Here is a 26067-nt window from a genome sequence, read left to right as displayed (position 1 = left end):
TGAAAAAAAGAGAGTTTTTTTTGGTAAGAAAAACCTTTTTTCGCTGCATTTTTTTTTCATTAAAAGGTAATCAATTAAGGTACAAACTGCATAAAATATAAGCGAATCTAAACCAACCAAAAACATATGACTATTTTCAACTTCAATTTAATCAAAATTAGTTTTATCAATTTTTTCTCAGAATCGAATAACTTCAGACCAATTTTTTTATCATCGAGATTTTGTTTTTGATTTTTTTTGCAGCCGTTTTGAAATGATATTTTATAAGGAAGATTTTTTAACGAATGGGACTTTCTATTCGTTTGATTAAAGCGCCTTAAGCATAAATCATTTTCACTACGTATTTTAATCGGATCAAAAATCGCTTCTTTTAACGCCATATTTGAATCAAGCATGCAAAATTTCTATTTGTCCGATAAATTCACCACCTCAGATGCGACTCTTAACAAATTATTTATGCAACTTGCATGCACCAACTATACTAAAATTAGGAAAAAAAACTGACAGTTCTGTCTAAATCTACAAATCCACCATCGTTTTCCTAAAACATGGTCGGAAGCGGAATCAGAGTTGGAACCGGGACCGGGCTTTTTACGGGTCGGGCTCAGGCTTTATTTTTAGGACCAGCAACCGGGCTAAGGAACAGTAGTTTAGTTTTGATTTCAGGACATCAATACTTAATGGATAAGAAATGCGTCAGTTCTTCACTCCTGGCCTCTATACACCGCAGCTGCTAGTCATACAATTCCATACAATCAGGGGCGGATCTAGGATTTTCTCGAGCGGAAGGAGCGGATTTTCAAAAATTTCGAAATTTGCTTTTGTCGACCTTTTTTTTAGGTCGACCAAATTGACTTTCTGAGCTCTCCTAAATCACTATGAAGTACTTTTCTGGTCGTTTCTTATGGTAAATATTTTCAAATCTGTTTTAAACAACAGGCCGCGATTTCTGACCAGTGACCATTTTAAAATGTAAAAATTTCAGCAATAACTTCGAAAACTATATATTTTAACTTAGATGACAGCAGATTCTTTGTGAAGAATTTGTTTGCCACTTAACTTTTTGGTTTTTGACTTAAGATTTAAAACCAAATTTTTATATAACAGAAACAAAAAAAAGTTGATATAATTTTTTATAGAAATACGCTTTTGATGCGATTTGATTTTATGACTATACAATTTCATTTTGGAAGTGTGCTAGTGTTTCAACACTCACATATGGAAGAGTGCTAGTCATGAAATTCTCATGCAATTTCAACTGAATGAGATATACATACCATAGTAAGGGAACTGTATTAGTGTTTTTTGTACACCTTGGCTGTTTAGAAAAATATACTTCTGTGCACCAGTGGATTTAGGGGGTTGGGATGGGGTGTCGGTTTTTTCTTTGTACTAGTTTCAAATAATTCATTCTGGCTGAAACCACAATTTACTAATTTTTAGGGAGAAGCCCGCCTCCGCAAAAACGCGGTTTTTTTGGTCAATTTTTTCCAAAAAGTGCCTTAAAACGCTTTTTTTTGGCCTGTTTTTTTTCAAATTTTGCCTGCAGCGCAGAAAGTTTGGTAAAAAAGGGTCTTTTTAGTGCTCTGAGAACGCTCGGAAAACCAATTTAGTCAAGCTAAAAAAAAAGGTAGACAAAAATTTTGAAAATCAACCCCCGCCCCGCTCGCGAAAATCTTTGATCCACCCCTGCTTCTGTGATTGCATTTGTGGCCTTTTGCATTAATTTCGGCAGTTTATTTTTTGCTTGAGTTAAAACTCAGCTTTATAACTTAGCGGGGCTAGAAGTTGCAGTTTTTGTATAACCTAGTTCAATCTTAATAATAAAGAAAAAACGCTTAGTCTATAAATGACATTTTGGCGACTAGTTCCCTACAAATTCCATAAATGGACAGGTATAAATGTTATTTTTTTTCGCAGAGGTCATCTTGGACACTTCTACCAAGACTTGTTCAGTAAAATAATTGAAGATATGCTTGGCTTAATCTTCATTACCTCCAGAATCCCAGCAAGAAAAAACCGAAAGCTGATCAATTTTTGCTTATAGGGTTTACAATCATTCAGCTTGGAGAAAGTGAATTTGACTTCTAGGCGACCAATCAGAAATGAGGCTTTTTGTTACCTTTTTTAATGTCAAATTTTAATTTTTTTTTTTGCTTTCGATGACTATTATTTCTTTCCTGGTTAGTTACGGTCCTTTGATTAAAATGGAAGGATGAAAAGAAAAGAAAACATTTCAGATATTATTAAAAACTGAAAGTTTTCGTTTCTTGGTTTTAATTTCTTAACGCTCATTTTTATCATTACATGAATGAAGCAACAATTATTCTGCTTCCAGAATAATTTTATGCTGGTGTGACTCAATTGAAAATTTTAACCAAAGTTTTATTCAAATAGTTTCAAATAAAAAGACATTTGAAATTTTACGAATGGCTCAAATTGGATTCCAGAACACGTTTGGTGTTCAAAATGACATCAAACAGCCCCATTTCACCAATTACGTAACTCCTGACTCATTCAATGACGACCATGGTGACATCAGTCGCGGTGAGGTAATGAGGGGGTCGCACAGTTTCGTGCAGCACACGGACAACATGTTGGAACCGGCGTGGGATTACGTGTACTTGTGTGTGAGTCTGCTTTGGCTTTTCGTCGGAGTTCCTGGAAATCTTCTGGTCATCTTAAGTGTACTCTGCTTCAAAGAATTAAGGTTACTTTATTTCTAGAAAGCTATCCAAATTGTCATATCGAAAGTCAATATCAGTCAGTAAAAAACTTCTTTATACAAACAAGTTTGTTACGGATTCCGCAAATTTACCTGTTTTTGGAGCGATTTTGAGCAGTGCAGTGTTTTAGCTATTTGTTCGTGAAATCCAAAACAGCAGAGAAGATTAAAGGAAAAATAGAAATGTTACGGATTTCGAGGCAAATCTGATTTTGGCTTGTTGTGGAAGCCACTTAAAACTCGCAAAATACCCAGTTTTGCCTCATAATGAAATAAGTTAAAATTCTCAAACTCGGCAGATTGCTTTTTTTATTTTTCTTGCTCCAATTTTTTTGTCAAATCTGTTTTCTGTTTGTTGTGGAATCCGCTTACAATTCACAAAATGCACAGTTTGGCCTCGTAATGCAACCAAAAAATATTCCATTCAAGGTATTTTCTAAGTTTTTGGTATATTATCGGGAAATTTTTTTCCAAACATTTTAAAAGTTGTCAAAATTCTTTTTATATTTTGAGCGCGAAGGTACTTTGCCCTGAAGTGTTTTTTCTTGCCACGTGATTTGGGAAAATTTGCAGGGATGTGCTATTGATGTAAAGCATTGCGGTCGGAGTTCGGGCTCCAGAAGGAAAAAAACTAGCTCTGCTGAGCATGCGGGGATCTAGGTTTTTACCGAGGGGCGGATTTTCAAAATTTATTTTGTCCTTTATTAGCGGTCCAAAAATTTTTTTGAAGCTCTCCCAAAAACGCTAAAAAGAACATATTTCGCCAAATTTTTTTGCGTCGCAGGCAAAATTAATTGAAGTTGCGAAAGAAAAACAGATCAAAGAACGAGGTTAAAACAGCATTAACATTTAACCAAATTAATGAAAAATGACATGTGAATGCTTCAATAAGGGACATAACATGGTAAATTAGATTAAAACGAACATATCGTTTAAATTGCTCTTTTTCCCTTGAGAACGTCCATACATTTGAATCTATAAGTAATTTTTTTATGTACATATTTTTCAATGTAAATATACGTTTTTTTATACTATTTTTTTTTAGTTCAGTGAACATTTGAACTTAATTGAAAAGATATATAGCTGTAATTAATTGTAATCAGTTTAAGAATCTCATTTTCAGAAACCAAAAACTTAAAAAATTTTAAAATTAAAAATTTGAACCTCCCCGCACTGACAAAAATGGATTAGGATCGATTTTAGTAGGAAAAAAGTATGTTGAAAAAATGAAAAAATTTAGATCAGTTTAAGAAAGAAAAAAGTACAAAGATAAAAATTGATTTGAATCGATTTAAAATCGATTTGAATTGATCGTAAATCCCAACTTCAAAAAATGAAACAAAACGATTTTAAATCGATTTCAATCAATTTTTCCAGTCGTAATTTGTTTTTGTTTTTAAGGGGATTAAAACGGATTTAAATCGATTGAAATCATTTTTTTCCTTCTAGTTTCATCAGTTTCAAATTTTAATTGCATTTTTTCATTGCCTATCGTTTTACATCCATAGCGTATTGTAGCATAAAAAGACCAAATAAAAAGACCAAAATATCGATAAAATTCTATGATTTTGTAGCATATGTTGAGTTCAAAAAATGATCTAAATTGACCCTTTTCTTGATTTGTTTCATAAGTTTTTGCACAAAATCTGAATGATTTTCATGATTTTCTATGATTTAATTGCATCTTATTGAGATCAAAACTTAATTTGTTCTAATTTTTTTCTTGTTTGTTACATAGAATTTTGCCCATAATCTGATTTACAACAATTTTCTATGATTGTTTTGCTTATTTTTGAGATTAAAATCTGATTTATGTTTAATAATTTATTGAATTCTATAAGATCTGGCACGTGTGTTTTTATTCAAAAAATTGATAAAAAATAATTCTTTTTTTTAACGAGGGGTATGTTTTTCTTGCTGTGGTAGCTAAAATATTGGTTTTAGTGAGTCTGAAAATCCGATTTAAATTGATTTTTAAGACATATCTTAAATTGATCTAGAAGTTTCAAAAAATATTGATTTAAATTGATATAAAATGGATTTAGGTGAGATTCGGATGAATTTAAATGTAGTGCAATGTAGTGAGTCGGAAAATTCATCCAAATCGATTTAAACCGATTTTTCAGACACTTAAATTGATCTAAGCGTTTCAAAAAAAGATCAATTTAAATCGATTTAAAAATGTACATTGCTAATCAATTTGGATCAATTTAAAATTGATTTTAGATCATTTTAAATCAACCCAAAACTATTTTTTGTCAGTGCGGGTCGGTTGCAAACTGATTGCTATAAAGGCTTATTGGCAGACGTGGTGAAACGTGTTTTGTAATTTACTAAAACCAAAGCTTCATTTTAATGCTTAAGCTCAAAATTGCCAAAAGCTTCGTTTTAATGCACTCAGTAGTACTCAGACGATACAAAAAAGCGCAAATTTCTTCTTTTTTTTGCATATTTATTTCATCAATAATTATTTGAGAAATTTTTAGAACCACTTTTTTTCTTCCTCTACATTTTCGAAGTTTAGTTTTAAAAACCATGAAAGAAATCCCAATTTAACGCAGTGACCACTTTCTTGTTATTTAAGACATCTTTATATTCAAAAGTTTAAGTTTCGATCGGGAAGCTGGGAACCAGTTTTTTTTTTACTCTCAATAAAGACAATTATTTTTTCAAATCAACTTTTTTGGTCGAAATATTGACCTGCTTAGCTTGAATGTAAAAAACTCTCAGCTGAACCTATTTTTGGAGATACTTCAAACAAATAATTTAAAAAATTGTGCTTGCCGGACAGGCAGAAAGTTCGACTAGCAGAAAATTTTGAAAACAAAAAGGAAAAACTAGCATAATTTTGATAAATTTAGATCTGGGAAATACAACACTACAATCACAATTTATTCAAATTGATGTTAGCCTTTTGAAAAAAACTGAGCCATTGGGAAATCAAGCAATCAACAAGCAAGTGAAAAGCGCAAGCTGAAAAACAGTGATCAGTCACACCCAGACCTGTAGTAGTTTGAACCGAACACTTATTACATCAAAAATTTTAAAATGAAAGAAAAAAAACGTTTTTTTTTTTGCGTTTCATCATTTTGCTTTATAGAAAACTTAAATTTTTTTAGATGTTTTATACTAGTCTCTGAAATTTTTGACTAGTTTTTATACTAGTCGATTACTTGTATGCTAATCGAGTTTTATGCTAGTCCATACATCACTATAAAAAATAACAGGTTGAGCTTACTGTCAAAAAATTTCAAAATAGAACAATATATAAAATATACAATGATAATTAAAAGATTTCAGTTTCAAATTTTCGAAAAAGACAACTTTTTTCAGTGAAAAAGTTTTAGCCGAGCTCCGATGTTTGAAATAACCATCTTCACTCACTTTTTTCTGCGATTGATTAATGAGTTCAAGAGTTGCCAGACTAGGAACAAAAGCGCTTTTTTCGGATAGCCAAAAAGGGAATCATTACTGATTACAAAAATTGCCTGAGCTCAACTGTTGAATCGGAGCTCTTCGAGGTTACGTATAAAATGTGTTAGGCATCATAAAACAAAAAATAGAAAGCCTGATTTACTTAATTTTTAACCTGGTTTTTAACTCTACTTGAATTTAAAACCGCTCTAAAAGGATGTTATTACATTTGGGTCATCCGAAACGATACACGTCAGTTAAACATTAAAACTGGCTAGTAAATAACAATTTTGAAGCAATCTGACGTCTTTTTTGGACTTAAACCTTGGATATTTTTTACGGTTTATATTTGTTTTTTTTTCCCACTGATTTATTCTTGGGTGGTCAGTTTCGGCTTTGTAACTAAGCAGTTTTGACGGAATTTTTCAAATCATCTGGATGATACCTTTTCTGGCGTTGAAACTTTATGAAATATTTCAACTTTGATCAGCTTTTATAAAGTTATAATGGCATGAATTTGGGTATTTTTTGAAGGCATACCTAAATTGTGATAATTAACGCTGATAGTGATAATACATTTTGCTTTTTTGGAACCAGTTTAAAACTAGTATTTATATCCAATCAAATTATTGATAATAATATCTCTATTAAAAAACTCTAACTAACCAATCACGATCCATAACTAACACTTACATCTATTTGTAACGCTGAATCTATTCATAGTTTCACCGACAGAAAAAATAGTAATTTTATTTGAGAAGAAAATTGTTCTCCTTCAAAATAGTTCCTGATATCTAACTCGCAATAACCAGTATACACTAGATCTATTGAGACTAGGAGATCTAAGAGTAAGATTAAGATTGGTATTAGACTAAGAATTTAAACGAATCTATCCGGCCGAAAAAAAGATAGCGTGACGAACAGACGGTGTACCTTAACTGAAATTACTCTATGAGTGAGCCACCCCGGACTTAAACTCATCTGGTGCGACCAAGAGTCTCGAACAAGACCTATTAAAAAACTTTGATTTAACAAGTTCAAAATAGAGATAACATCCAACAAAAACCTTTCAAAATGTTAGATATTATAGAAAACTCAATACGTATGTCTCTACGTCTCAATACGTCTACTCCACTACTTCAAACGATACGGCAAACACCAGGTAAAAACCCGATCCGCAGACCAAGCTTCTATTTCGTGAAACGACGAAAACTGCAACGAAAAATTCTCTTCAAAGTTCTCAAGGCAGTAGATTTTCCTTCTCTAACATAAAATAAAAATCACTTGGAGCAATAAGATTCATTTGTAAGCTATATGCTTTTTATTGATGTATAACCTTATTATCTAAACATAATAAAAACTGATAAAAAGTACCAAAGTTGTTCCTTTCATCAAATCTGCATCAAATCTTTCCCTACACCAAATTATCAAGGCTAGTCTTGGATCTTAATTCTTAAATCGAATTTTAAATTTAAATTTAAACTTTAATTCATTAAAAAAATTTCTCATCAAGGCTTTCCTTGTGTCAATCAGAACGATTTTGTTCTCCCTACCTCCTAGTCTTTACCTCCTTCGATTCAAATTTTAACCCTTATCAACGACCCAGAAACAATAGGACTTTTTGACAAAATAACCATTTTAATTAAGATAAACAGTGAAGAACTTTGGTTATTCATACTTCACTTGAGCCCCACCTCTTAGGTGACCCAGGCTAAAGCATATCATAAAATTACATAAGATCTCTAATAGTATCTAACGATCTACTTGTGTTCTAATTATACCTGAACCTTGGAGATTGATTTACTCTTCTCCAGACCCTTGATCACAAATCACAACCCTAAGTAAGATTAAGTAAGTTTTTCTTAACACAAATCTTAGCCAACGAGAAAAGACAACATCATTTCACGAATTGATATACCCTCTCTTCAACCCATCTGACATCTACAATTTATGTCCCAAGTTAAGTTAACCTCGTAAAAACCTTAAGAACGAATAGTTTGGGAAATATAAAGCCTAGCCCCTGGATTTTGCAACCATCATCCTAACACTCATGTTAGGAGATAAATTAGGAATTAAACAAATAATAGTACTCTTAGATTTTTTAATTCAAAACGAAAGATATGATCTTGTATTTACACGACTTAGATAAAAAGTAGGATGTATTAGACCAAAAAAAAACAAACACGAAAAAAGGCATAAATAACAAAACAAAAACAAATTATTAAACGAAAGTTTTCAAAAACACAAAACGCAGTTTTGGAATCTTATACAACACAATTCAAGAATTTTGAGATTTACTTGACGACAGAAATAAGCCAATAAAGGACCTGAAATATTTTTCAGAATCAGAATCTACATCATCATCGTCTATGAAAGGTAAGCGCCGATTTTAAAAAAAAACCATACCTTCGCAAACCAATACAACTCGAGAAATGGAATCAATCAATAAGACATATTGAAATTTACTCATTAACCTTAACACAGCAGAAAACAAATGATTCAAAACGACAAAAATTTTGCTGATAATTCTATTCTTCTTCTTGTCAGTCATCCACAAGTTGATCCCGCTAGAAGACAAGTAGAACTATGCCATGAAAGTTTGTTCAAAAAAAGAATTAGCCCAGGCAAACAGGAACTCCCTGATATGAAAATAATAAGACAAACACTCGACCACTATCTACCTGGCATCAGTAATTTCACTTCATTTTACGGAATTTTTACTTTTGAAATTTTAACATCACAAGCACATCAAACACCACACCGAATACAAACAGATGACATAGAATTAGATTTCTTTAAAGTTTTCATAGAATATATCAAGAATAATCATTTTTAAAATTTACAAAGAGCAAACTCGATTATCACAAATGATGTTTTCTCTATCAGTTACAACTGCAGTTCCATGTTAGAATCAAACGAAAGATTATATGTATCACCACCTCAAACATATGGACATGCAATACTAAAACAAGAACTCAACCTTTTCACGCAATTTTTAGATTCAATTCGTGAAACATTCAACGAAAATAAATAATCACAATTAGTGAAAGTTGATCTACAGAGAATCCTAGCATGGTTCATAATAGAATATTTTATAAGCAATTTAGATTTAATCTCAACAGCAAGAGAAAATTTTCGACCACAAGTTTCAGACAATAAAACAGTATTAACAGACCAAACATATTATATATGGGACCCTGTGATTTTTCAAGCGCGGCAATTGCCACTGTAGCTCCCCTCATCACTGGTACAACACCCTTAAAAGATAACTTAATGTTTATTGATAGGAAAGGTAATAATAGTTTAAATTCAGCTTTTATAAATACACAGTAAACCCTTAATGGTACTAGAAATCAACAAAACAGAATATTCAAACACCATCATACTTTGTAAACAAAAAAATAGTAGAAAAAATACCTACAACAACACAACAAAGTATTTCCCCAATTCACCCATCACTCACAACACCAAACAATAAAAATACCCCCTTCTCACAAACAACACTCTAATTTACATTCAAACCAGCCGTCGTTCCAAATTACTCTCACATGGATTATCAAACGTGTATATCAACAACTGAAACACGACAATCCAACATACAAAAACACGTAAACAAAAATGACTTCGCAAGTTATATTCATGATTTTTTTGCAAACAATAACATTAGCAACCCAATAGCAAAACCCTTTTACTCAACGCAAAATCAATCACAAAAATTTAATTACACTCAGCAGACACCACTACCAGTATCTCAGTAAGGTTGCTTTAAAGAAAAAAACTCCATCAGACCTTACTAAAAACTACCCATTTCTTCAACAAAACAAAAATCCAACATACAAATAATTCACAAGAAGTCATCCACAAGTCTGAAGATGGAGATTATTTCAACCAAAACCAACCACAACACAAATAATATTCCACAAAAAATACTTAGAGTAAAATTGACTAACCAGATAAAACTTATCAACCAGTAATTTTTGAGCCCTATGTGAACTCGACAAACACAACAATACCTTCCTCAACGACAAAATTTGGCACAGTAAAACAAAAATATGAAATCGAAAAACCATAAAATTACTCAAGGTTACCAACCCAATACAATGCAAAATAAAATCCTATTACAACAACACGAAATCACCTTAAAAATAAGCTTACAACTTTCACCCAAACGCCAAACACAGCCGAATCATTTCAAGTGACAATGAATCCATACATTATGAGTGGATCATCTATCAAATCCAAAAAAACTACTCACGGTGTTCACAGGATTAAACCCTGAATACTCAGTAGAAGACTACATTAATTCAGTTAGAGCAAATTTAATGTTAATTATAGGCCCAAATCAATAAATACATCAATCCACAACTAGACGATAACTTCCCGTAACACAGCAAACACGGATGCTTCACCTGCGACTTACACAAAAAAGTGGATGCCACACATTGGATCAAATAACCCATCAAACTGTAAAGCAGACACAAAAAATTCCGGCTACCAGGAAATAATGTTTTTTGATTGGAAAATTCAATTAGAAAAAGTACAAACAATCTGAATTTTAAATGATGATACCAAATTGTATCGTGGACTCCGCTTATCTTGTAAAAACAATCAAGGATTTTGCGACCCCACTACACGAACACAGGCAACCGTAGTTTGGTTCCCTGAACACACATATAACACATTTCAAGTCGCTAAAACTCACGCAAGATTAATGAAATTTCACAAAAAATACTTTATAGAATCTATACCTTTTGAAAAAAACAACCCTAATCATTTTGATCAAATCCACAGAAACATAAAAAAAGATAAAAAAATAATTTAGCACAGGACACACTGGCGAAAATGTTCATCCAGAAAATAAAGATCGTACACGATTACAAGAGCTTTCACTGATAAATAACACCTTTTTTGACACAATCTACTATGGTATTCATCTCGATCGATGTCCGAACATAGATTCAAAATCAATAGGAATGTATTCCAAACTTGACATACAACATCACATTAGAACGCAACAATTTCAAGAACTCCTCACGAAAATGGATACATTACAAAGACAAGCAATCGATCAAAAACTATGAAAAATCGCTGAAACAGCAGGTTTCTCCGACATCTACCAAAAGACTATAATGGGTACTTCAAAGATATTCAGGACTATATATGTATCTCAATTGAAAAGAATATCGTCCACAAGACATTTCATCAGTGAATATTTCCAGTTTCATAACCATCAAAAACGAACTTCTAGCAATTTTAGGATGGCCCTACTATATATTAGAAAAATTGACTATATATTACGCAATGTTTACTTTTATTGGATTACTCTTTTCACTCCTTAAGGAATCTATAACGCATATGCAATACTTACAGAAGTCAATAGACTGGCAAGCGTAGCACGCATTTTGTTTGCAGGTTTTTTTGGAATATTTTCCACCTCAATTGATAAAAATTTTCTTGACGCTCAAATTAGCGAAAATAAATTTAAAAAAACTATCTAAGAAACCAAAAAAAAATGATGCTCCACAAGATAAAGAAAAACAACTACAATACCATTGCATTTACACAATTTACAAAATAATCACCCTTTATCTTCAGTTGCACACAATTATAGACACACACTTCTTACCGCCAAAAGCTTACTACAAACTAGTACTCTACAACGAAGCCCAGTATCTCACATAACACTCCAACAACCGAATATTGATGATGCATTTGAAAAATTTTTAGAACAACCACACACAAAAATCTTTCGTTCTCAAAACAATCAATTTTTTAGCCCACAATGAGCCGACAAATCGGATCCCTCAACCGTTTCGTTTTTTGTCGATCAAATCTCCAACGCCAAAAATCCTTCATTTCAATTTCATACCTCACCTCTTCTCCCCTGCCCAGTTTTTCTTCTAACTCACCACGGATGGACTCAGACGTTTCAACTGAAACAGTTTTCAATACCATTTCTAATTTTAATGATTCTGTTACTGAAACCCCCGACAAATTCATTGACTCCGAAGCTAGCCCTACTAATTTTTCTCAACCACCTTACCAGCTTGTAACGCCCCATATCCCGGATGAACTATGTCCCTCTACCTCTTCACGCACTGACGCTACCCGTATCCTTTACCCTCTGTTAAGTATTGAACCCGATGAAAATACACATACACCATACGTCGATGAACATACCCTACTCCCTACAATATCCTGGATCTCCTATTAGAATTTCACTAACTCATCAAAAACTCCCTTGAAAAACAACCCCGCCGACAACGAACTTTGTGATACCACCATTCACCACCTAACCACCGCACTGCATGAAAATCAATTCACCACGATAGGTTTAAACCAAACACTAAACAGATTCATAGCACCATAACCAAACCGATTTTTCATTAACCATTATGATCACGCTGTCAACAGGTATATGAAAGATTCCCCGAATGACGACAATCCAAACACTCACCCTCAACAAACTGAAAGTTTTTTCAAAAATCGGAATATATATTCCATCTTGATAGCACTAACAAAAAACTCGACAATATCAAAGATCACGCGCTTAAAAAAATTAAAATATGTGAACCGTTCTTTCATAAATTTAATCACTTCGCACTAACCTTTACTTCCTCACACCGAAGGAAAGAGAGATTTACTTTTCACACGAAATCATGCTAAAAAACAAAACTAACCTACACGTAAACATATTATAGTTTTATACAAAGACACTACATACACAGTTCACCATCCCGTAATCCACACCATCGTTTTATGTCCAGAAACTAAAAACACACATCACCCTTTTTCTTAAACTTCACATTTTGCGTCAAATCAACTAACTTGCATCAACTAAGGCATCCTCAGAATTTGAAATCCTATTCAACATATGTTCATATTTTGCCCACTGACTAACTTTTTCCCACTAGACGACGCCTGAACCATCATCAATCCCCAGAAATATATACAGCCGATTGAAGTAGCACTACTAGAAAACATCCACTGCACTAAATTTAATCACGAACTTTATAACCTTCCTTAAAACACTAACCAAGAGTTTTCAGCTACCACCGAGGAAGTAGATATCATCAGAGCGCTTGAAATTCTTTGGCCACTGCTTCCCACTAAAAACATAAAACGCATGCTTGCTCGGCTTTTAGTAACATTCGATACTATATCAAAACCACTTTGGACACTAAAAACTCAAAAGAAAACCCCAAAACACAACAATCTATTTTTGATAAAAGGACACGACAAAAAAAATGATAAGAACACCTGATAAAGTGGAACAAAAAGTTGAACACGAAAAGAGTCTCTGCTCAAAGAGTCGGAAAAAGTATGCTACCTCATCTGGCCTCACCGCCCAGTAGGACGTCCTGAGCATGCACTATAGCCATCCTAACTCACCGCGCTAACCCACGCTTTTGACCAGCACTCCTATTTTTAATGAGAGTTGCTCTAGGGTGAGCGACTCGTTAAAATAACCGAAACTAAATGAAAATGCTTTTGCGAAAACAAGTAATTTATATCATAACTAAAACTGATAGAACTAACAACATATAGAAACAAATATGCAATGTAAAAGATTTCTTAGAGCAAAAAGGACGAGCTGCAAAAGGAGATGAAAACTCGACGTCATTCCGATTTTGGAATGTCAATTCTATTGGTTTGTTGCCGTAGATACAACCCTCACAGGATTTGAAGCATGGATACAACATCGCAGCAAAGGAATCCATTGAAAAAGAACAATGGCGAACTCGATGTTGACTTCCCTACCAATCCTAGTCACTTGGCGTTTCACACAAAATAAGTCAAACTCCATCTTGCACGTAGTCTCACTCTAGCTTAACGAAAAACAAAACACATCATTGCATATATCTGAAATCTTGGCACGATCACTCAAGACTATCTAGGATATACGAGACCCACTTTTGAAACACGAACAACTCTCTTTCTCCCTTCTCTCTATGAAGACATCTATTCCAAAACACAAAACCACTGTCTCTCTCTCTCTCTCTCTCTCTCTCTCTCTCTCTCTCTCTCTCTCACGCAGTCACTGCTTCAAAAAATAACTACTCAAAGAAACAAGAAATCTCTCTATCCATCCTTCACTGCAGTAATTATTAAAAGTTAAAACTCTAAAACCCCCAGATGGGTGGAACCAGTTTAAAACTAGCATTTATATCCAATTATATTATTGATAAAACTATCTCCATAAAATATTTCTAACTAACCAATCATGATCCATAACTAATACTTACAACTATTTGTAACGCTGAAACTAATCATAGTTTCAGCAACAGAACAAAATAAATATAGCTTAGAAGACAATTTTTCTCCTGCAAGATACTAAACTCGTCTGATATCTAACTCTCCTGATTTTTAACTCGCAAATACCAGTATACACTAGATCTATTGAGAATACGAGATTTAAAAGTAAGATTAAGGGTGGTATTATACTAAGAAGTTCAACGAATTTATCCGGCTGAAAATAAGATAGCGTGACAAATAGACAGTGTACCTTATCTGAAATTAATCTATGAGTGAGCCAACACGATGATACTTCGAGATGAACTGAGACTAAAGTTTTGCAAATAAAATTACGCTGCCTCGCGCAAAACATATTAGTTGATACTTTTACATAATTTTAGGTCGCTAAATACATGTTCGGAATAATTTTCAAGTTTTCTTTTTTTTCGTTCATTATGAGTCCAAACTGTGCATTTTATGAACTGTATGCGGATTCCGCAACAAGGACGCTTGCTTCGTTCTTCTTTTGCTCTTTCGTTTTCTTTTAGTGTTCCGATAAAGTTTTAACAAGTTTAAAGGCTTGTCTTTTGATTCCAGGAATATACCGACACAAAAATGCGCGCCTATCCTGTGCACAGTTTGGCCTCGTAATGAACAATTTATAAGAGTTTTTAAACGAAAAAGCTTATAATCTAAAATAGAGGGCAGTTGGAACATTCAGGTCTTTGCCTTTATCTACGAGTAGCCTGATTAAACTATGAATACCAATGTAATTATTTGAAAGTACCTTTTGGAAATACCGTCTATATTTTATTTTAAAATACTACTTCAAAACTCAAAAGGAACCTTTTGAGCTCCTTGAGCAAGCCCGCACCTCCTCTGTGAGGGCTATTATTTTGCGACCGCCCTCAAACAGGAAAGCCGGAACAATACGGGTGGCACTGTGCAGCCGCTGTTTAGTTCTTGGCTATTATAGAATTTGCTTCAAAAGAGCATAAGACAAAGTCGAGGCGGTTAAACCCCGGGAGGTTTTCACAATTTGAAAACTGGTCGTTTTTTTCTCTTTGAAGATAATGAGAAGGTTTCATCAACTGTTTGCTTTAATAGTTTTTGTTTAAATTATGCAGTTTAATGATAATTGCTTTTCGTAATAAGCACAAAAATCCATGAACTAGCATAAAATATGGGCGTTTTACGGAATAAGCAAAGCAGATGACTGTTTAAATTTCTTGTATTTTGACCCGAAAATGATGTTTTGGACAAAAACAGCGCCGTATAAAAAATTAAGTAATCCTACATGGCTTAAGACCTATAGCAATGAAAAAGCACATTTCAAAGTAAAAATGTTAATCAAGATATTGTCAAAACAGAAACCCGGCCAATGTCATCAAAGTTTTCTGCGCCGCAAGCGTATTTTTGAAAAAAAAAAAGAAGAAAACAATAGAGTTTAGGCTTTTTCACAAAGATTAGCCTAATTGTTGTGATAAACTTATTAAATAGTTTCAGAGAGTGATGAAACACTAGTTGCCATTCTTTGGGCACTGACTACTAACTTCAGCATATTATCCTTGACACCAACAGCACCATTATTCCTGGCATTTTCCTGGCTTCACACGATGTCAACACCAATGCTTCTGATGCTGCCCGACGACTTCACGAAACTCAATCCCGAACAAAAAGATAAGTACTACGTTCAAATATATAACCTTGTCAATGTACTAGCAACATCCAGTAATCCTCCAAACAGTAATCAAAACGCAAAAGGACTCAGAGCACCTATTGATTTTGCTGCCAAAGTAATCCCCACTGATACTCAAAACTTGATTATTGGTTCGAGTTTTTTAGCGGAGTTTGACACGAAGGAGCTGCCCAAAGACGTGGCCGTTCATTCTTACCGCGGGTCATTTTCCAGCGAGAAACAATCAGTTGTGAAAAAGTACGACGATACTGAGCTGAAATCAGTAACCTTCCAGGACGGCACCAATTCACTCACAAGGGAACTACACAAACCTGTAGATGATATATTTGAAACTTTTTGCGCCACCATTAGTGAAATTGAGACAAAGTTTTCACCTACAATAATCAATATATGCCAAGTCCCGCCTGTGAAATCGGGACCCGATTCTGTAAGTGGTAAACGTATAACTGAATTCAACAGCCTTATTGCTCATAAATTTAAGAAAAAAAAGTATCAAATTGTTCCTATATACGATAAAATTGTCAGCATAAACGACTATCAGTCAATCTTCTTTGATGAAGTACATTTGATGCGTTCTGTTAGTACTTTAAAAAATGCAATCATGGAAAAGGTGCTACCATTATCCAGCTTATCACCTCGAGTTGTTTCTCCGAATACTTCCAACTCTAGGGGCCCAGCGCACCCTCAGAGGAATCGTATGAAACCTGGTTCAAGCCAAGTCTCGTGGGGCCCCGAGCACCCAAAGAGTCTTGCGAGCCATGGTTTCAGCAACAATCAAACCTACAATTATATGAATACCAATCGTAGTAATTATGACTTACGCCATAATAGATACTATCCATACTAATGCTGTTTTAGTAGTCTATTACCCAATGATCTGGATCTATCAAATTTATGTTTAGCCAATGGCTTTTAAAGACTCTCCTTATTTTCTCCCTTTTAACTAGCATTCCCATTAAGTACAATGAACCCAACAGCACCGCACTACTCAAACCTAGAAACATGACGTCTAACCGCCACTTTAGATTCACAGCTGGCATCTATTTCGCAGTTGTGATACTAACCTTTCAGATTGGAAAATTGGAAATCCTGCTTCTTCAATGTGGGGACATCGAAGTCAATCCAGGTCCCGCACTTTCATATGAAATCCTGACAAACAAAGCAAAGGAACACCACAACTTCCTCAAATATATAACTCTAAATTGTAGAAGCATAAAGAACAAACACATGGAAATGCGTTTCTTGTCAGAAATAGTTGACTCAAACACAATTATCGGTCTTACGGAAACCTGGCTTGACGAAACATGCGATCATCAAACTTATTCATTCTGCAAAACAACCCATGAAATTTTTAGATGCGACCGTAACAAAAAATGCACTGGTCAACACGCAGGTGGTGGTACTCTTCTTCTTATTCCGAAAAAATTTAACCCTAAGATTCGAGAAGATTTAAATTATCTACGTCCATCCCATTTTGAAGGACTCTGGGTGGAATATAGCCCAATCATCTCAAAAAAATCAAAAAGACAGATAATTGCTATTGCCTACAATCCACACAAACAATTCAAGGAAATTTTTATAGAAGATACACTAAAGGGTATCGATTACGCTGCCTCCGAAGCATGAGATGTTACGATTTTGGGAGATTTCAATATTAACTACTTGAATAAACATGAAGCTAAATTTCTCAGCGATTCTATTAAACCATACAATTTGTCAATAACCAATAAGTCGATACCGACATACAACTCTAAAAACAGCCAATCCATTTTAGATAACATTATAGCAACCAAATCTCTTTGTAAAGAAACTATTGTAGCAGAACCACCTATAAACACGGACCATTTAATAACAATGTGTATTAGCAAACTAAAACGATTCGAAAAAGCCATTCCAATTCGAACTTTTCGCTTCAACAAAACCAATTATTGTAAAAATAGGTTCTGCGAGGAACTTAAACAGAGTCCATGGTTTCTCGTCTACCAAGAAAACGATATCTCTAAAATGTTAATAAAATTTGAAGATATTTTCTCGCATGCCCTAAACGCTCACACACCACTAGAGCAGAAGTATATCCGAAATAAACCGCAGCTACAGCTGTCTGGTAAAGTACTTAACTCAGTCAATAGACATTTAAAACAGGAAAAAGAAAATCTTCTAAAGGCATATCAATTATCAAGAACAGATGCCAATTTTGAAAACTATAAACGAATAAGAAATAAATACAACAATCATCTAAAACATTTATACAAGAAAGAGAAAACAGCTCAATTCGAAATGCTTGACTGTCCAAAAAAACAATGGAATTTCATAAACTCTATCAGGAGCACCATGAAACAGTCAACGCAAATAGGTGATCTACGGAATTCGTTTGGCGACACTATAATTGAAAATAAGAAGAAAGCAAATTTCCTTAACTACAGGTTCTCAACATTAGGAGAATACAAAAACGCAGATCCTCCCATAGATGTACCAACTGAGTACAGTGTACACAGCAAAACAAATAGGCACTTTCAATTCAGGTTCATAACTCACAAAGAAATGAAAGATGCAATTTTATTACTTCCCTTAAACAAGCCATTAGGACCAAGCAAAATCCCTGCTTGGGCTCTAAAAGACAGCATTAATACTGTAAACCCAATTCTTACGATGATTATCAATGAATGCATCTCGAAATCCGTATTCCCATATACCTTAAAAAAGGCACACGTTTTTTCCATATTCAAAAAAAGCGACTCGACAGATCCAGTAAATTATCGTCCAATTTCTATTACACCCACTCTATCGAAGTTGTTTGAAAAAATTTTTTCATCCCAAATTCACGAATTCTTAGCAAATTCCAATATTCTAAATCCAAAACAATTTGGCTTTCGTCCAGGTTATTCAACTAATGATGCTCTTTTATACACAACAGAAAAAATCAGATTCCATCTCGATAAAAATAACATAGCAGCGGCTGCATTTCTTGATTTATCTAAAGCATTTGATTCACTCTCTCATTCAGTCCTTGAAAGGAAACTAAGTCACATTGGCTTTGAACAGTCAGCAACAACTCTTATTAAGTCATTTCTAGAAAACAGACAGCAATTGACAATAGTAAACGGCGAACACTCAGATTGGCTTAAATTAGAGCAAGGTGTTCCTCAAGGTACTGTACTAGGACCACTGCTGTTCAACTTGTATGTAAATGACTTACCACAAACAATAGACAAATCATGTACGTTAGTACAATATGCCGACGACACGACTCTGCTTAGTTTTCATTCAGATCCCGAAACAGCAACAAAGAGCATTGAAAACAATTTCAATAAAATTCTCTTGTATTTTCACTTATATCGATTAATGATTAATGTAGACAAAACTCAGTTCATTGTATTTTCTGCACCGTCGAAAAAGAAACTAACTGAAAATCTTTCATTGAAAGTTGGAAACTATCAAGTTAATTTAACAGAGACAATTAAATTTCTCGGCGTCAATATTGACATAAGCTTAACATTCGACAAAGAAATTAACAAAATTTTACAAAAAAAGGCTACAGCAATCCAAACGATAAAATGCATCCGTGACGAAATCCCTCTGCGTACTAGAATTCTCCTGTTAAATACTCTTGTACTGAGCCATTTGCACTATCCATGCATGCTCTTAAACGGATGTACGCAAGATAATATTGAGAAGCTCGAAAAACAAATAAAATGGGGAATCAGGATAATAATGAATATAAGCAAACGAGATTCCGTTACACTTCTAAGGAAACAGCACAAAATTCCTACTGCTCGGAATATTATCGAGTACCGATCAGCACACTACCTTCACAGGTTATGCCGAAACGATGCCCCAGCTTTCACGCATATAAGATTCCCAAATTCTGAATTCCGCTATAACCATCGAACTGGAACATTACTGTTCCCTTTAACATGTTAAACTGATTTCCTTCGTAAGTCTTTCTTATTTACATCAATCAGGAACCTTAACACAATAATCCGAACCTTGTTTAATCGAAAACTGCCGTACACATTGACAAAAACTCTGATTAAAAATTTCATCATAGGAAAAGATGACACCCTGTTACCCAATAAGAAGAGTCTTTCCGTATCCAAGGACATTTATTTTGTTAAATCAATTATTTGATTCAACCTCGTAGTAATTTATGTTTTTTCTTGTTATGTTATATAACCATTGCGTAATATTGTACACTAGATTCTTATACAATCAGTTCTGCAACTGCATAAGTATATTGAAACAATAAAGTGTCAAAAAAAAACGCCTTAGTTTCCAACTTTCAATGAAAGATTTTCAGTTAGTTTCTTTTTCGACGGTGAAGAAAATACAATGAACTGAGTTTTGTCTACATTAATCATTAATCGATATAAGTGAAAATACAAGAGAATTTTATTGAAATTGTTTTCAATGCTCTTTGTTGCTGTTTCGGGATCTGAATGAAAACTAAGCAGAGTCGTGTCGTCGGCGCGCGCTCTCCCAAAACTTAGTATAACTGGCGCCTTCAGAAAAAATTTTGGGTAGGTCAGCAAAAAATGATGTCCTAAAGTAGTACCAAAGTCGGACTCTGTGGGTGGTCAGGGGATCAAAGTCTCGAGAGAGGGCGTCTGCCCACACCCCCTACCTTCGCCCTAATTTCGCTATTAAGTTAAAGGGCGTTTTTTGAAAGTTTTAATTTTCTAAATAGCAATTCTCATTGAAAACACAAAAAAAAAATGCTTACTCAAAAGAGTTTCATTCTGCTCGAAATCGCAATTATTGCAAAGGCGTGTCTGTTTTGCAATCCAATTTTTTTCTTCAGTGAAGATGAACGATTTGAGGTCAGTCTCCTCACTAAAAAACCCTTAAAAACGCCTTAGAAGTATTTTTTGATTTAAAAATTTTTGCTAATCACAAATTCATAAAAGGTTTCTTGAAGGAAGACTTATTCCCATCTTAAAATCTACCCCGATTCTCAAAACTAATTTTAATGAATACAGGTCTTCAAAAACTAATTTTAGCTGATTGGCCCTGAAAACTGGCAACTGTCTTCAACAGACCAATTACTCAATGAAAGAATGAATTATTGAATGAATGAATTAATGAACGAATGATTGAATTTTGGAATGAATTAAAATTTGAAACAATTTTCAATATAAGCTGTAAAAACACAATTTCATTCGACAAGACTAAAAGATGATTGGATAAATGCTTCTGTGAGAATCTGCATTAACCCAAAATTGTAGTAGTCGCATTTTCTTAAAATTGTTTCAAAAATTTTCCCAAAAGCTGCACGATCCCTCCTCTCATAAATAAATACGCAGTTTTTAACTCTGAAGCTCGCTATTGCAAAATGTACCTTGCTGATATAAACTATTCGGACATAATTTTAACTTTACAACTTTAAATTTGAATCATTTTTCCCAAACTTGATTGACTTTGGGCAATTTTTTTGCAAAGTTCGAACTTAAAACTTTAGACAAATAACGGACTTTTTTTGTCAATTGAAAATTACTCCAAACAAAACATTTTTTTTATCGATTAATGTTTTGTACTTTTTTCTAATCTTGAATTTTTGAGTAAAAGTTTTGGAGCCGAGTATCGCAAAGGAAATTGCATCTTATGAAATTTGCAGAACTTTTTAGCAAATTTGTCTCCGATTGACAAGCTATCAATGCTGGGTCGCGCTGCCCTGTTCTATGTCACAGTCAGGCGTGAGAAATGGAATATTTCCTCAATTTCCATTCCTTTATCTGTAGTTTTTGTTGAGCTCTGATTTACTTTCTTTATTGCTTCCGCATTTTGAAGAAAACCGAATATTTATGCTCGGTATAGTTTTTTTTTATTTAGCCAAATTTTATCAATCGAAATAATAATTTTCAAAAAAAATATACCCAATGAAGATATCGACTTTCTGAGTTCAAATTAAAAAGATATTTTACCTCCGATCAATTTTTTCAAAGTTCTGAGGGTTTGAAATTTGCCAAGTTTGCTATGTTTTGGACTAAATTATGCGCGCTTTGAATAGTTTATTCATAATGCTGAGAGCTTATTGCGAATTATTTATGCATAGCGAAGTATCTCGCATAACAAACTCTTTCCAAATTGAATTGAGGCTAGCTAACTGGTCGTAATAATTCCGTACTCAAATTTCTCTGATATTGTCCAAAACTTATTGTTTTTAAAAAGTTATTTTTTCCAAAAACCATTCGAAATGAATTAAGAAACAGTCGGAACATTCAGGGATTTGCCCTGATATGCGAGCAGTAATGTTAGTAACCAAATTATCAAAAACATTTATTTTTCCTCATTTGAAAAAATTGCTAATCATACAGTTTGTACATATTCAATGAGTACAGTAACTGCACGTTAATATTATGACTAAATTTTTTCGATATAGAAATTGTATAATCAAAAAACGTTCAAATATAGACATTGTTAAATTAGAGTTTTGTCAATCATAAAAGTTTTATGTTCAGGAAAATTTTATGCTCAGGTTGTTGCAAAAACCAACCAGAAAATTGAGGCAAGGTTTTTTTCCCAAGCCGATACGTTTTTTCTTAAACCGATGACTTTTTATTCTACATTCTCATCATAATCTTCTTCAATTTTAAAAATTTTTTATCCGCTGCGGATGCCTCAACGATAAAATCTTAAAATCAGAGCGTTTTCATGTCCAGTAATTTTGAAAAGCTTGCCAAGGTATTGATTTATCTTGAAAATTTATCAAAGATAGCAACAAAACTTTAAGAAATTTTTGAAATGCCTCCAACGTTAAGACATTTTTAATTAAAAAATTAGAAATTAGGAAATTTCTAAATTTTCTCTAAGAAACCGAAGTGCCCAAGTTATTTGAATCTAGCCTCATGAACGTGTACAGTGGTTCCGCTTATTCAACAGATTATTTTGATTTTGTTGTTAACTGTTGAAGAGATTCTTCAATAGTTAACTATTGATTTTATAGTTAACTATTGAGATATTCAAGAGAAATATTTAACTATTCTAAAACACTTCATAGCAATTGAGTGAAATTTAACTCAAAGATTTCTCCAGAACACATTTGCTAAAATCAAAACAATGTCAATTTCTCAGAAGATATGTTAAAAATAGTTTCAAGAGTTGGTCAAAAAGGAAATATTTTTTGTCCATCCATTTTGGCTCTGATATTAGACTTTGATCACCCAGTTAGCAAAAGCAAAAGAGCTATTTGAATGGAATAAGTTGCTGCACATCAAGAATGCTCAGATTTGCCACCAAGATTCCGGCTTCTTTTTCAAAGCCTGGAGCAATTTTTTTCGTGAGATTGATGTCATCTAGCGGTTTTTCTGATTCCAAAGTTACTTTTATCAAAACCCCAAACAATTTTGTTTTCACACAAAGACAAACATCTGGAGCGTGGGGGCGGGTAGGAAATTAGACGATAAGCAAATTAGACGTGACCAACAAAAACGAATTTAGACGTTAAATTTTTTTTTTGCAAAACTAACATTTTAGACAAAAAGCCGAGGGCTAACAAAACTTACAAGTTTTTATAATTATAAAAATAGTCTATGATCCCATTGCATATCAACATATTTGTCACAATTGATTTATAAAACGTTAATCTCAATATTATAAAACATTTTTGAAATGCATAAGTTATGCAATTGCGGCATGTAAAAATTGCGGAATTGTGAAAAACTGATTTGCGTTTAAGAACGTTCGAACGAAACTTAATTGTAGTCAGTAAACAAATTTCAGACACGGACAATACAATTAGGTCTACTTTCCCTTATTTGTAATTTTGCATCGACGTTTAAATTCGTTTTTGTTGGTCACGTCTAATTTGCGTTTCGTCTTACTTCCTAGGCCTCATCTGGAACACAAACAACTGAACATGGACGCAATTACAATTAGGAAATCAAACATTGCATTGTAGCCAACATTGTTTCTTCTTGAAGATGTGACTGAAGGCTAAAACAATTAAAATATTTTTACGGATTTGTTGTGTAAAAATTTGAACGAATCGATTTTTTTGAACAGATTTCATTGTTCATCGGCACAAAGAAATTTTTCAAAAACATAACTGTCTTATTCTAATCATAAAAAATTCTTATCATTTAGAAAACCTCCCAAAATTATATCATTTCAACGCTTAATCGGCCTTTTTCTTGATAAATATTAGAAAAAGAGTCATTAGGAATGTGAGAGTAAATAAAATGTCTTTTAAATGTTTTTATAAAAATCAATAGAAATTCCTTTTAATCTAATCATATCCTATGAACAAGAAAAAAAACTGTATCAGTTATAGATTTTTTGAAAACTTTTTGAAACTAAGCAGGAGAAAATTGACTGGGGTCCATTTTTTTTTGCTTCTTTCACAATGAACGCCTTCTTTTGATATTAGTCTTTTAATTTTCGCTAATAAATTTTTTTTTAAAAAAGAAGGGAAATTATTTGTTATATGGAAGCAGCAAATGTTTTTTTTTCAAATACAGCAAATGAAAAAACGGCCTTGCTCTTTTATGTTGTGGCTCCCTGTATCATTTTTTTGCAAAAGACAAAACTTCCATGTATAGAAATTTTCGATTTCCTTCAGCTATCAATTTTAAATTCCCCACATGATGGGTTGTTTTTTATATCTTTTGTTTCAATTGTTATTTTCACTTCAAAATTAATGATTAAAAATCCATAAATGACAGCTGCTTCGGTGCTACAATTTTCCCCTGTTCTTACACCAATCATTACACAAAACAACAAAAAGTAGATTGTAATAAATTACGCTCATTTTTTTGCGAAGAAAATGACTTTGACATAGACTGAGTTGAGTGTAATGAACTGCTTGAGTAGAATTTTCGAATCGGCAAAATTTTGTGATATTCGACTTTTTTAACAAATTATGTTTAATTTTGAATCGGAAATTTATGCAGATAAACAACTCAAATAAAAGAGTTGTAAGCTTTTTTGTAGTCGGCCTTTCAAATTATTAGCCATACGTTCAAATTAACAGCCATACGATGAAAAACGCTATGCATGAAAGAGACGCTATACAATCCCGCGCCGAATTCCATGGGAAATTAATCATTATCGAGATTCGTGCAGTCTAAATGGTTGCCTAAATTTTCGATTATCGATCTAATTTTAGACCACGGGGAAACGAATCACAGATGAAATTAATCAAAAAATGTGTGTTACCAACAAAAAGAACGCAGAAAAAATATTAAAATTGAATATAATCTCGTTTTTCGCTGGCTACTCAATTTTTTTTTGCACATAATCTTTAAGAACCAATTATTTCTGCACGTATTTTGTTCTTGCTGCTAGTTGATACTTCTGCAAAAACATGAAGAAATGAAAGCTTTTGATTATGGAAAAGTTCATGAAATTGAATATTATCAATATCAATACCCCCCTTGCCCACAAAAAAAGCATACCTAGATTTTGGAATCTGAAGACTGCGGGATGAGGTTGACTGAGTTTGTGGGAGAAGTTGGAAGGTGGTACGAAGTAAGATATGTTTGGACTGCTGTAAAAAAAAATTAGTTATCTGTTATCGGAATATTTTGTGCTACATGTACAACAAACAAACATGTTCATCTGAAGAGCCGCTAGCAAAAAAAAATCAGGAGCGCTTTAACTTAATTGAATTTGAATTTCTCAAGAAACTACTGAATTGAATTTTTTTTTTGCAAAATCAGAAGTTAAATAGCTCTCAAGTGACAAACTTGTGTTCCGTTTTTTTTGTGAAAGTATTAGTGAAAAAAAAGAGTAAGCCGTACATATTATAAATCAAAAACCGTACATATTATAAATTTAAACGTATTTTTAAAACCCATAAACCGTTTTTTTAAAAAAAAAACAGAAACCATAAAAAGAGACAATTTCGAATTTAAAAAAAAATTATGTTTTTTTTCTCACATCATGACACCAAAATTGATAAAATTAAACTTTTTCAGCCCAAAGTAATAGATTACCTTCTCCAAATCTTGGGCTTTTTTCAATGCAAAACCTGCATACAATCTTTATAAAACCCAAAAGA

General features: G+C 33.3%; 1 protein-coding gene across 1 annotated transcript in view; it reads left to right on the top strand.

Annotated features, from left to right (window-relative positions):
• Positions 1–2080: 2080 nt before the first annotated feature.
• The window catches only part of LOC134857135 (melatonin receptor type 1B-A-like), a 95883-nt gene continuing 71896 nt past the window's right edge, over positions 2081–26067 (top strand). Inside the window, exon 1 of the mRNA XM_063873508.1 lies at positions 2081–2710. Coding sequence (XP_063729578.1) covers positions 2430–2710 — 281 coding nt within the window. The 5' untranslated portion in view covers positions 2081–2429. The remainder of the gene's footprint in view (positions 2711–26067) is intronic.

This window comes from Symsagittifera roscoffensis, chromosome 1 (genome assembly GCF_963678635.1).
Source record: "Symsagittifera roscoffensis chromosome 1, txSymRosc1.1, whole genome shotgun sequence".
NCBI lineage: Eukaryota > Metazoa > Xenacoelomorpha > Acoela > Convolutidae > Symsagittifera > Symsagittifera roscoffensis.
This window is presented reverse-complemented; position numbering and strand designations above follow the sequence as displayed.